At 29.5% G+C, this 14,700-nt stretch overlaps 1 protein-coding gene across 1 annotated transcript; it reads right to left on the bottom strand.

The window, feature by feature from the left end:
- LOC111277845 (germin-like protein subfamily 1 member 13) lies at positions 1–1,183 on the bottom strand. Its single transcript, XM_022864273.2, has 2 exons — positions 912–1,183; positions 1–744 (listed from the first exon to the last, which is right to left on the bottom strand). The coding sequence occupies exons 1-2, from the start codon at positions 1,033–1,035 to the stop codon at positions 191–193; spliced, it is 678 nt and encodes a 225-aa protein (XP_022720008.1). The 5' UTR covers positions 1,036–1,183; the 3' UTR covers positions 1–190.
- Positions 1,184–14,700: the final 13,517 nt, after the last annotated feature.

The following is a 14,700-nucleotide window of genomic DNA, read 5'->3' as shown; positions in this document are numbered from 1 at the left end:
TTTAGTAAAAGTAATATAATAATAAGTAATAATATCAATGTCCAACACTTGACAAAGAGGCTCACATGAGCATGGGTACATATGCATTTTTTTTTTCTTTTGCAAAATATAAATCGTTACTATAATTAGGCAAACATTATCCTGAACAAATTACAACATCAATTCAAGTATGATTAAATAAATGCTTTCCTTAATTGTTAGGCCACCAGAATTTGGACTGAAGATTTTTCACCACATTCTTGTCCAATTGGAAGGCCTTGACAAGAACATCAGGATTAATGGGTGGGTTTGATCCAAACACTGCATTGGCTATTGTAATGACACCAGGATTCTGGCTGCTAAAACCAGCAAAGGCAACGGCGCTGGTTTTCCCCACATTGAACTGGAAGTGAATGAGGCCAACAGGGAAAACAAACACATCTCCAGGGTATAGGACCTTGGTGATTAGACGATTATCTGGGTTGGATGTAACAAAGCCAACGTAGAGTGTGCCCTCCACAACGACTAGAATTTCCGTGGCACGAGGGTGAGTGTGAGGGGGGTTTAGGCCACCATCGGGTGCAAAGTCAAGTCGAGCCAATGAGACTCCAAGAGTGTTAAGTCCTAGTATCTGGGCAACATTGACTGGAGTCACAGTTGATCCCACAGGATTTGATGTGTTTCTTGGGATGTTGAGCCCTGAAAAGAAGAAGTCTTCTGCTTTGGCAAGCTTTGGATCCTTGCAGAACTTCCCATTAACAAACACTGCATATATGAAGAGAAAAAATATGTTATTTTCATTATTCCATGCAAAGCTTGTAAATTGTTTTAGATAGTTTTGTTGCCCAGGAATTTTGCTTCCTGCTGAGTTGCTTTGTTTTAGGCACATATTTGAAGTAAGTTTAAGAATAACAGAGAAAAATAGAACATACCACCATCCTTGGTGTCATTGATGGCGACGCAGAAATCCTGGAGAGGGCTAGGATCAGATGCATAGGCAAATGAGGAAGCTAGAGCCAAGAGAGAAATTGCTAGGAGGAAATGAGCACCTTTCATTGTGATAATGTTGTTTCTAGCTTAAAATCTTGTAAGTTTGATTGCTTTGGAAGGGATAAGAAACTTTGCCTGAGAACATGCCTATTTATAGATTAATTGGAGTCTTTGAACAAGTCTATAATTTCTGATTTCAAGAAGCAAAGAAAGATTTACCAAGTCCGCTTCGATTTTTTTTTCCTTCTAAATTTCTGATGAATTGTTCTTCAACCACTATCCATGTCTACCCATCGAATTCCCTATCCCTATGCTTACATCAACACATAGTTTTGTCGTGGAAGTAGTCATTTCTGTCATTATATTATGTCTGATGTAGTACTAAAATACAGCATGAAACCATCTTGTTGACTTTGGCATAAATCCAAGTTGCTAACTAAACCTGCCGACGCAACTCCTGGTCATATAAGATACAATTAAAAATTAAGGTTAAATATAAAATTAACCTATGTATTATATATTTTTTGTTGGTTGGTACTTAAAAAAATGAAATTATTAATTGATATTTAATTTTTAATTCTATTATCCATTTTATTATTTTGAACTAAAACCGTTACTTAACTTATTAACTTGACATAAACAACCAATAAAATACCGATACTTGTCAAAAAAATTTAGGTAATGTCACGTTATCAATTGTTATATCCACACTAATAGAAAATTTTAAAAATTTTAAAAAATTCTAAAAATATTTAAAAAATTTTGGAATATTTTAAAAAATTGTAAAAAATAAAAAATATCAAACAGTTTTAGAAATTATAAAAATTAAAATTTTTTTAAAACTTAAGAAATTCAAAAAATCTCAAAATTTTAATAAAACATCCAAAAAAAATCTTAAAAAAATCTAAAATTTTTTTTAAAAATAAAACTTTTACTAAAATAAAAAAAATCACAAAAATGTAAAAGTTTCTTGTGAAATTTTTAGAAAAATTTCTTTAAACATTGGTGTGATAATTGATGATGTAGTGCTAACTAAATTTTTTAATATATGTCAGCATTTTATATATTAAATATTCATGCTACATAATGAAGTTGACTAACGACATTAATTTTAAGTATGAAAATGGATGATAAAATAAAAATTAAAATATCAAATTAAAAATTTTATTTTTTACATATAAAAGTAACAAAAAATGTATAGTTTAGATGCCATTTTTATATTTAACCTCAAAAATAAAGTTGACAATAGTCGTTGCTCGTGTCATTATGATATACAAGCAAAACAGCAATGTTTACTCCAAAATTAGCTCGTTGTTTAATATTCTTTTGGAGAAGAGTGAGAAACTTTGCATGACAGACAGACCTACTTATAGATGGAAACCAATGACCTGGTCACTATTTTCCTTAACTAGCAGGTAAAGACTTTTCAAGAAGAATTATTTTAAAATATTCGACTCGTTTATCCTTCTTTATTTTTCTCATTCTACGCAGTTATTATATGCTTAAATTACTGAAAAATGGTCTTGGAAGTAGTCATGATTCAGTCTAAAAACATATATCATATTCCTGACTTTTCACCATCCAAGTTGAATATTGTTAGTTATTTAACAGTTCAAGATCTTAAAATTGAATATGCGTTTCCATCTTATCATGCTAATTTCATAATATAGTACTAATTTTATAATGAGGGAAAGACTTGTTGTTTCTCTTGGTGACCTATTTCTCTCTAATTCAATTAAGGTAATACATGTTAATTTATTTGTTATTATTTTGGTGCAACGGGCCAACAAATTTTTATGTAAAACTTAATGATCAATTGATGTCCAAATAGCATGCTTCACGGAGCACAAATCAATAAATTTATGTTGGGCTTGGAGCTTCTGTTTTATCTCTGAAAAATCTCCGTTTCAAAAGTCTATTCAGACATGTTCATAGATATTTAAGATGTGACATTAGTGCTTATTACATTGAAAGCATTGACTTTTTTGTAAGATTACTTAATCCTGCTTTGCTGGAAACGTTTCTTTGATCATTTCCACCGTTTAGTTAGCATGACCGGAGTAGTTTAGAAAATATTCTAGAAGCAATATAGTCTGAGAATTGGGGATGAATCTGTTGGAACTTAACTCTTCTAAATTGAACAGAAGTATTGAATATCATTACTCAGACTTACACTGAGAACTTTAAAAGGAAACTTGGTGCTGTCTGTGTTCATTTAACTAATCCGTCAAGCACATTGGTAAAAGAAAATTGCCAGATTTCTTGCACTACTTGATCAAAGAAAAATAAACAAGAGTTGTTAAAAGATTGGTAGGTGACAATATTGACATTATGCCACCAACAATCCAGATAAAGCACAACAAATCTTTCCCGTGGCAAGTAAAGGTACATAAAACTGCTACTTCTAAGACCATTACCTCCCTTTGTTTTAAATGGTCACCAGAAATTGTTTAAGACAAGTTTGGTACTGATATTAGGTTTCTAATATGAAATTAATCTCCATTCCAATGTGCCTGCAGTTTCTACGTTACACAGGTTTATTCATAATTTGTTCTAAGAAGAGCTATGGGCAAGTATGGGGAAAAGAAACTGGTTTAATTATTATTGCATGCCAAAAGAAGTGAGGAAAAGAAGTATTTTTTAACCAAAAAACTGTTTTCTTTGTTAAAAAATGAAGAAAATTGATTGAAGAATTGTCATGAGTCAATGAATGATGAGTTTGGAACCACGTTGAAGGTCTCAAACCAACTGCTTTGAGTAAATTATTTGATATAATACATGTTGCAACAATAGGAAGGCATCTCATGTAAAAATATTAGTGTTTGCAGTAGGGTTATGCAACATTAATGTCCAAAATTGAGTCTTTATAAAACACGCAATTGACTTAACCAAGTCATAAAATCCAGTCATTATAGAAAATTTATTAATGTGCAATTTTTAATATTTTATACGTCAAAGATCGGTCAATAAATATTGAAGAAATCAAAGTGGTTAGATTAGTAAATTCTTCCCCTAACAGAAGATATATGTCCACGTGAATTTATATATATACATAGGAATTATTTAATTCATTATCAATGCATTAAAAATAAACCCTTTATATATATATATGTATATATGCTTATTTTCCAACAAAACTTTTAGAAATGGAATAAAATGAATTTAAAATTGGATAAAAAATGGCAAATTATATGTAGGTATATATATTAATTATTAGAATGGTACAAAAGAATAAAAATCTATCCAATTATAAATAGTTGCATAACAATGATTTTGCATGTGTGAAAGAGACCTGCATATATACAATGCTTCTTGTTTGATATATAAAAGAACCTTCGGTTAACCATTAGGGGGGCTCATCAAGAAAGCAAATATTCTTTTAATGACTTTGCTTTTTTTTCTCAAACCCATAGTTCAAGATTCATTAACCTTTTATACGGGGAATATAAGATTTTCCTTGCCTTTCATAACTTTAAAGGAAAATGCTATTATCCTTTTTTTTAGATATTTTTTGGTTCCTTTTTTTTAGCCATTACAAAATTATATCTATTTCTTTTTATTGAACATCTAAGAGATATTTTATATTATTTTTACTTTATTTTTTTAATTAAAAAATTACAATTCATCAATGTTTTTTAAAAAGTTTTAAGAACAATCAAATCCAAAAATATTCAAAACTCATCATTGGTAAGGAATTCTTTAAGACCTCATTTTTATTTTTTTTCTCTATCTAAAATAGAATTCTCTAACTTCTCTTTAACCTAAAAAAAATCAAGAACTTCAGTTGCTTTAACCCAGAAACCGACTAGGCTCCACTGTGCCAGTTGCCATGCACCACCTGCTATCGCCAATGACTGATACCAAAAACCAAAAAAATATATATAATTTTTTTTTCTCTTTAGTCTCCTCTATCTTTTAGTTGGATTAATTTCTACAAAAACTCTCTAGGATCACCTAGATCTAAACCAAAAATCAAATAATGCCGTCTCTATCTCCACCTCTTTCCACCGTCGAAACAAACCAAAAATAATAGAAAATTTCCTTTTTCACCTCCTTGATATAAACCTAGAAGTAAATACCTCTCCCAAAAAAACTAAGCTCCAAACCCTCAACAAAAACTCACTTGGCAGTTTTTTTCTTTTTTTTTTTTTTTGCTTTGAATGCTTTCTAAGTATGATTGTTTTTTTATATTATTGTGATTGTCTTACTTTGATTCTTCTTGTGTTATTTGCTTATGGGCAATTGCTATTTGTACTTACGACTAGACAATTATGTGTTTGTGACTCCATATTTTTTATCTAGATTTGCTAGGATTGTTGTTTAGTTTCTTAATTCTTTGAATTTGCTAGGTTTTGACTGCCAATTACAAGAAACCTTTATGACCAAAACTTTTACTTTTTTTTGTCTATGTTCACTTTTGTTATCTTAATAATATAATTAGGATGCTACCAATGTTAGGAATAGCAATTCAAATCCCATAATAAATTTGCTTGAGATTGGTTAGATATTGCTTGATGAACAAAAAGACTTGTAGAAAAAGAATTCCAAGAGAAAAAAGATTTTTAAAAGGCAAATTTGACTTGCAGAAGAAAAATTCTAAGAGGAAAGAGATTCTTAATAGGTAAGTTTGAATGGTTATAAATATGTGAAGTCTCTGCAATGTTAGGTATAAGAAAAAGATGTAAAAAATTTATAAAGTTTTGTGGGATAGATATCTAATAGGAGTACTGGAGATTTACATCTTATAGGTGTGTATATTTGTATAGTGCATGTGAGTGGACTAGAAGAAACTGAGAGGGTCCACATAGATATGATGAATGAGTACATATGGGCATGTGTTTGTTTTTGTTGAAAGGGTGCACATGAATTTGTGTTTATTTAGGTTGAGAATAATTCGTAGGGCTATAAGAGATTGAGAGCCTATGAGTATTGATTGTTGAATGAGATTGATATGATTTGTATATTTGTAATTCTCTACAACTAGTAGATCTTATTTCTCATCTGTGGACGTAAGTCGATTGGATCGAACTACGTTAAATTATTGTCTCTTATGTGATTGATTGATTGTTTGATTATGTTTCCATTGGCTTGATTGGATTGGGCCTTTTTAGCTTAACAAGCAAAACTGTGAGTTTAGAAGAAAAACAACTACCAAAGTAGACTACTATTAAAGAAATGCTTGAAGAGCTAATTTGATTTCATTTTGGGTTTTTTTTTTTAATATTTAGGTATGTTTTTTTCTTTTTTTGCTAAAAATTGTGAAAAAATTAGTATTTCACTAATAAAAAACTTAATGGTTAATGTTGGACTTAAAGGTGCATGTACAACACTCTCGTTACGAAGTCTTTATTTAAACATATTCGAAAATATTTAATTTTAAATTAAACCAAATTAAAAATGATAACCTTAATTAAGAAAACACTTAAATGATAAATTGAACATTTAACCTTTGTTTTTGTCTTCCTGAGCATTTTGCCTTTGTTTTTGTCACCTTCTTCTCATTGGCAAAAAGATATCCAGCTTTTTTGCTCTTGATATTATGCTATTAATTGCTTTAAAAAGTAGCTGCATAATTCGAATAGATCCCTAACTATCATTCTTAGCGTTTGTCGCTGCTACATTTTCTTCTTCCTAATAACATTCATATCTAAAGTACTATACAATTAGTCTAAAAACACATGCACTTCTAAAATCTTTTAATAATAAGCTTAAATAGGCTGTAAATTATTCAATAAATTTATGTTTAACAAAAATACATAACAAATAAGTGACTACTTTGGTGCATGTGAATCAAACTCTGCATCGAAAGTTGCTAGAACATTGATTTGCATGCACCAAAATAGTGCATTATCAATATCTGCATGTACCAATTAAATGCATGATAAATTTTCAAGCGACAAGTTAACATACCATATTTAATCGTATATTATATGTGAGTAACAAATAGTCCATGATAATTTTTTACAATAATAGATATCTTCTCTTACATCTCTTTTTTCTTCACATTCGTTGTAATAATACTTTCCCAAATCATCATCCACAAAATGATCTTTAAGAATGATAGGATAACTGTGACACCTTAAATTAATTTTATATGAAGTATTGACAAATTATAAATGAAAATTCATATCACACTTAGTTCAGTAGTACATAGACTTTTCTCTTAAAAACTTATATCTTTTGTTATAGAAAAGACGAAGAAATAAAATTTTACTTACATAGAAGAATACAAGTTTATCCATTTAAAAAAGGTAAAGATTGTGAGAATGGGACTTTGATCTTGAAGACACCTTAAGAAATTAGCACATGAGAAATGAAGGTAGATATTGCATTGCAAACAACTATAGCAACACTTTTCAACGATTAAGGATTTACAAATAAGACATTAACTATCAATAATAATTTCCCTAAGATATAGGGGTGTAGAGTTAGGGTGTGGAGTGCGTGGAACAAGAGATTAATCTCTTATGATATTTTTCCAAGATAAGGTTCATGAAGATAAAATCGGCATTGAAAGCAACAATAGGTTGGACCTGAGGTTTTTGAACGGCATACATGACACCCACCTTATATTTTTGTAAGTGGGCATAAAATTCCCAAAGACTAGCTTATTCATAGGATGGATGAAATAAAGTAACTCTGTCTCTCAGTCTCACTAAGCCTAGAAGCTTGGAATGCTACACCACTTGATTGTGTTTCTTTATGCTCGTAGTGTAATTCGTAGTCCAATTTTATATCAATGCACTAGAGAATTGAGGGTAGAACTTTTTATGCCAAGGTACATGTTTGATAAATCATTAAAAATTAAATTGAAATTGAAATTTTCAACCTATTAAAAAAATTTAAATTATTTAATTTTTTTCAATGTGATTGATAACTCACTTTAGAAATTACTAAAATAAAAGTTTTTCAATAAAAGGTGTTTAAAATTTGAGTAGTAGTGTGCTTACCTTATGAAGTATGCATTCAACATGAGCAACATATGTGCATTCTTTACAACAATAAATTTGATGTTTTGAATTTTTTTATTCCTCGTAAATATCATAATAATATGCTTCACTATAATCTTCTTGAAATCAATTCATAATTGTTAGAGGATGTCTGTGATATTTATGTATAAAAGTATATGGTATTACACCGTCAAAATGAATGTTGCACACAATGGTAGAACACATTCCCTTCCATATTTCTAGCAAAAAAATATGAACACTTATTATATTTTAACCAATTTTCTTTAGATGTACTGTGAAAATAAGTAAGATTATGCTTATAGCACTCATGTTTTATGGTTAGTTTGAGTACAACGCAAAAAACATGAAGTTGAAACTTGCATTTATGATATGACAACAATAGATGTTTCATGATAGCATAATTTAAGGGTAAAGGCATTGCAATCGCCATTAAGCATTGTAGGCAACAATTTTGTTCTTCTTTTATATTATTATTATTATTATTATTATTAATCTTTAAAATAAAAGGAAAAAAAGTAAAAAAAAAATCTTTGATTTCAACTTTGGCAGCCAAAATCAAGTTGCCAGTGTGATCCAAATTTCTCCCTAATACTGCTTAACTTGGCAGCATAAAATTCGATGACCAAAAGTCACCGAACAAACTTCCAAAATTTTCACAAAAAAATATCCAAGGAGATCTGAGATTTAAAATCCCAGAAGCTCTATAAATAGAGCTAAGTTCTACAAGAAGACTGAATAGAAAAAAAAAGGGGGAACATACGTAATAAAAAAAAAACAATAGCAAACACAAAAAAATTTTCTTTTTTTTTCGAGAATGAAATTCTCGATCTAGAAAGTTGTAGATGATTTTTGAAAAATTTGGGCTTAAAAATGTGTTTAAAAAGTGAAAAGGATCATTGGGGAAGTTTTTAAAATTTTTTGGGTCACCGGAATCTGAGAAAATTTAAATTTTTTGACAATCGAAATCTGGGTTTGTCGTCAGAATCTAGAAATTTTTGAATTTTTTGGCACCGGTTGAAGTTTTCGGCCATTGGTGCACGGTGGCGAACGACCAGAAACTAGGTTTTACGGTAGTTGGCAAGAGGTGCTGGGATTTTAGAACGAGACGCTCTGGGGTAGAGAGAGAGAGGGGAAAGAAAAAATAAAAAAAGCTAAAACACGCTTTTTATAGGCTCCCTAAAACAATGTCATTTTCGGCATCTGGACTGAACCCGACCCGCGTAGGATCCACGCGTCGACCTGCAAGCCAACTCGACTTGTTTCGCAGGTTTTTCTTTTCTTTTTTTTATTTTCTGTTTTGATTTTGATTTTGATTTTTTTTGTTGATTTTTATATTATTTTTTTTGTGATGTTATTATTATTATTATTGTTATTTTATATTATTACTAGTAATAATTTTTTGGAAACAAATAAATAAACAGAAAAAAATAAAACTAAAATAAAATAAAGACCTAAAAAATATAATATGCAAATAATAATAAGTATTTAAGGAAAATAAAATTTTATTACAAGCAAAAATATTATTTAAATTTCACCAAAGTGTTGGGATAATTTAAAAAAAATAATTTTTGCTATAATATTAAAAATTATAAAAAATGATAAATAAAAGAATAAATTGTTTAAATGAATCTTTTAAATGTAATTGTTAGAGAAAGCTAAAAGAGTTTAGTTCTCTTTAATTATTGTAAGTAAAAATAATTTTTCGGATTTCACCATAGAGTTGAGATAATCCAAAATTATTTTTACTAAAACAAAGATTGATTTAAACAATGTAAAACAATAATAAAAAATAATAAAGAATGAAATTAATAGTAATTGATATCTTGAATTTTTTTTAAAAAAATATAGAAAATCGAAAGAGTTCGATTTTCTTTAAACAATATATTAATATTTAGATTTCGTCGATAAGTCGGGATAATCTAAATTTTTTTTTACAAAAAAATATAATTAAACAATAAATAATAAAATTTTTAAAAATAATCATAATAAAGATTAATTAATTAATTTCTTTAACTATAAAAAAATGATTTTATTTAGGATCTTGCCAAAATTGAGATAATCTTAAAACTTGTTTAAAATTTTTAGGATTTGACCGAAGAGTCAGGATAATCTTAAAATTTGTTTAATAAATTTTGAAAATTCACCGAAGAGTCGGGATGTTGCTAAAATTTTTTTTAAAACAAATAATTAAAATATCTTATGATGAAGTTTCGAGAATTTTATGAATGGTCAATTTTCTGAAATATTTTCTAAATAATGATTTCCTATAAATTCCACCAAAGCATTGGAGAATTTATAGAATATGAAATAATAATAATGTTAATTTCCTAATAGAGAAAAATGTTTTAAAATAAATTTAAGAAATTAAACTTAAATAAAAAAAAAACCCCGTTATCAAAATTATAGGATTACGCATGTTTAAATGGTATTGTTCTTCGAACGGATGACATGATGGTGCTAATACCTTCCTCACTCATAACTGAACTCCTGAACCTAGTCTTGATTTCACAGACCTAAACTTCTTTTAGTAAGTTTTAATTAATTTTAAAATTTTTTACTAAAAGATGATATTTTGGATGGCCAATCACACCCTATAATAAGATTGGTGGCGACTTCGAAAAATTTTCACCAAGTGATAGCGATCGAGTCCCCTCGGATGAAAAATCGTTATGACAAACATGAGACCATTATGTATTTAAAGAGGGTGTAATAGATGGAAAGAATTTTACTTAGGCATGACTCATGGAATAAGGACTTTGACATTGCATTTATAATAGCCATAATGCATTCTTGACAGAGGCTTTTCACACCAATTTTAACAATACTCATATTTCGTCTCCTTCCTATAGTTGAATAAGATCAAGGGATGCTTGTCACTTAAATGCTGAATTATTTTACCTAGGTGAAAACATGTTGGGTATGGAGAGGGTGTAGCAACTCAAAAGGCAACTCAGTGCATGTTTTGTGCAAGTAATATTTGCATATTTCATAAACATAAGTAGCTTCAGCTAAAATTTCCCACTAGCATGCCTTGTAATAGAGAAGATTTTCATATTTTCTAATCATCGTTTGAAGTTTAATGGATGTTGATGATTAAAATATTCAATTTTTAGACAAAGCAAAACAAACACAACTAATGTAATTCACCTAAAAATTATATGATATTACTCCTATTGATTGCTTCTTACGTTGATTCACTTACCTGAGCATGGGTTTAAGATGTTGCATTTCCTTGTTGTGTTCTTTCATGCTCTAAGCCAAAGTGTGGTCCGTATTCAAATTTTACATCCACTGACTGAGAAGATCAAAGGTTACATTTTTTAGTTCAATTTTTTTCCTCCATACGCAAACATTTAGTATATCATTTAGTTATATTACCTTGAAAGAGTGTAAATTAGTATGCTTACTTTATCAAGTATGCATTCAATATGACCAATAAATGAACATTCATTACAACAATAAACATGATAATTTGGATTTTGTTTTTCCTCACAAATATCACAATAATATTTTTCGCAATCATCTTCTCAAAATGGTTTCATAGCTGTGAGTGAATGTTTGTGATATTTATTTGTAAAAGTAAAAGGTATTAAACAGTCGAAATGAATGTTGAAATTACATTCCACACAACAGTTAAAAATGCTCCCTTCAACATGCTTGGCAAAAAAAATGAACATTTGTTGCGTTTGAATTTAATTGTTTTAGATGTGCTTTGTAAATAAGTAAGATCGTGCTTGTGTCACGTATATTTTAAGGAAGGTTTGAGTTTAGCGTAAAGAACATGAAGATGAAAATTGCACTCATGACAAATGTAAATGTTTTCACTATAGCCAAATTCTAAGTTAAAGGCACTGCAATTGCTATTGAAATTGTAGCTATGATATATCCAAAGAAAGTGTGAGGGATGTAAAGGATGTTATAAGATTTTGTTTGGTATCTTAATCAAGCATGATTGATGTACAAAGGACTTAACAAGACATTAACGACAACCATAGGACAATCTTAATAGAGGCTTTTTGTAGCAATACTAATACTCCCCCATTACCATGCTATCGTTGAAGAAGGTCTAGGAATGCATGTGGTAGAAAAGCTTAATTGTTTCGCCTAAGCCTTTAAAGCTTTTGGTCTATTAAGGTTTTCACCATTAGTTGAAGAAACACATAAGAGATCAAGGTTGAAACTACAATGAAAGAGTAAAACATTTATCACAAATGAAACTCTTACTATCAAACTTAGGATAGTATAGAGAAAGTTGGTTTTGGGAGTGAAAAAGATGTGAAATGTTTTGAGACAATTATTGCTTAGCATAAGATGGATGTAATCTAAACTTGCAATGTTCACAAGTAGAGGCCTAACCATCAATTCGCCGATTGCATCTATCACAACATGCCTCATGATTTTGGTATTCATCATAGAACAATTAGTGTTAATGAAGGAAATGTTTGATATCCATTCCAAACAAACAAAGAAATTAAGAAATACACTTATTTGGAGATTGAAAAGAGAGGTTGAGTGGGAACTGTAAGGGGATAGAGAGGGTGTTATGAAAATATGAAGGCAAAACAATGAGCCTTTCAAGTTCTTGAACCATGAAGAGGAAAAGAATATAGCTAAAAATAAACAGGCACAAAATTAACTTTCCCTTCCCACATTGGAAAAGAATAACGAAAATCCTATAAGTATATTCCTTTTTTACGGTTGAAGAAAAGAATTAACTTTCAAAGTTGCATAACAATGATTTTGCAATTGTGAAGGAGAGATGCATGACAAGGAACTCTGCAGCCCGGAACATTTGGGATAGAAATTACAGTCTAGCAACCTCCATTTCCTCCTCGATGCTCATCGATTGACTGAAGCAACAAAGGAAAAATATGCAGCAATTTCAAAGAATTTGTATACTATAAGGAAGGAGAAACAGAAAGTACCTAACATGTCTACAGGAATGAAAAGGAAGCAAGCCAAGATGATTCAAATCAACGGTAAATATCACTGTCACAATACCGTAACATATAAGAGTAAAATAAAATATCACCATTTTAAGTTCACTTGTATGAATCCTTGGTTTTGTAAGTTTTTCTGCTTTAGACCCAGCCCGCTACGAGAAGAGAAGTCCAAGAAAGAATTCATGCTACAGGTGCTGATAGCTGTGGACTATTGTAGAATCAGTATTCTATTCTTAACATGAATAACATGAATAAGACCAGTTAAGGAACCATAGCCCCATCAGATAATTCCCCCACACTAAACTGTAAAACATAAAAAGGTACACTCAGCCCTCTATGAGAAAAGCATTTTACATAACCAACTTCTTCTATCCCCATCATTTTAAGAGTCCAATGTGTATATTTCTTATTCCACTCTCTCGTTCAATGAAATTGATAATATTTCCAAGCTTTTGCAACCAGGCACAGCATGCAACCCAGTGAAAAAGAGTAATAAAAAGAAGAAAAGATACCAAATAACATAAAACAAAAGGGTGTCATAACATTGCAAACATAGTTTAAGAATTGGATAAAGTTAAAAACAACAGAACCCAGTTTGGGAAGCAAAGTTCAATACTTGAAATGACACTTTCCAGATAAAGCACTTAACTTTATCCATTAAAAGCTAATACCCATTATTGAATTCATCACTTTTAAGTTTTAACCCATATATATAACTTTCAATATCAAAGAAGGGATTGAAAATCTAATAGAAAATGGAACAGGAGCTTAAAGGAAAGAACTTTGAATAACTCATTAATGTTGCAAGCTTGCAGATTGGAAGATAAAATAGTAAAGAAGGAAAAGGCATGGAGAGAATGTAAATAAATGAAAAAAAAGAACACACCTTTTAACTTCACAAATAAAATTAAAATGATAATATACATCTCATTTTTTTAAATTAACTTTTTTATATTTTAAATATATGCTAAAAGACGTGTTATTATTTTAATTTTGCTTATAAAATTAAAAAACTTTACTATTAGTTTATTTGATAATTTCTTTTATTTTTAAACCTAAACAAAACAAACACCCTGTTAAAATCATGGAAATTTAACATATATAAAGTCCTATATTTGTTTATATGTAATTATTTTTTTTTTTTTTTGCGTTTTTGGAGATAATGAAATGATAATAAATCAAATGACGACATTAACAATGAAAATTCAAAATTTTCCTCAATAAAATGCAATTTTTTTTTTTTATGTCCTAAAGCAGACAGGTTTGGACGGGAGTATTCTAGAAACAAAATTATATGGTAGTATGGTAATTAAAATGAATTTTAATATTATAGGATCAAATTTGTATACTAAGAATTTTTTTTTTCTATGTGTGACAAGAGAAGAATCATGTATGTAGCCGAGTTAACTTAGGAAAGACAATTTTCGACTAACATGACCATCACAGGGCATAAATTAAGTTTCTTATCACATACTGACATTAACGAAATGTCAAACCAAATGCAATAAACAAGAAGAAGAACCCAAAAGGAAAAAAAGGACACAAGGGGAATCAAATTGTGCAAGCAAAAAAAAAAAGTAGGTAATTAAAGAATTGTTGAGTGAAAACGACTTCAAACTTTATAAACCCTAAATTGCAGCTTGCAAGAGTATTCAATGAGAATGCTTTTATCGGAAAAATTTAATCATAAAACATATTTTTCGACAAGAATATTCTCACTAGACTTAATCATAGTAAGTTTTAATATCACCATCAACAACAGTACAAGGCCAACGAGTATGATTCTTTAGTTACATTCCCGTCATTATTTGACTAAT

Source organism: Durio zibethinus, chromosome 7 (genome assembly GCF_047325235.1).
Source record: "Durio zibethinus cultivar Kanyao isolate XHJ-2024 chromosome 7, ASM4732523v1, whole genome shotgun sequence".
Taxonomy (NCBI): domain Eukaryota; kingdom Viridiplantae; phylum Streptophyta; class Magnoliopsida; order Malvales; family Malvaceae; genus Durio; species Durio zibethinus.
This window is presented reverse-complemented; position numbering and strand designations above follow the sequence as displayed.

Excerpts from the sequence above, each read along its gene's own strand:
- LOC111277845 (XM_022864273.2), bottom strand. The coding sequence starts at position 1,035 with ATGAAAGGTGCTCATTTCCTCCTAGCAATTTCTCTCTTGGCTCTAGCT. Across the intron at positions 745-911 it reads CAATGACACCAAGGATGGTG|TGTTTGTTAATGGGAAGTTC; the intron begins GTATGTTCTATT and ends TCATATATGCAG.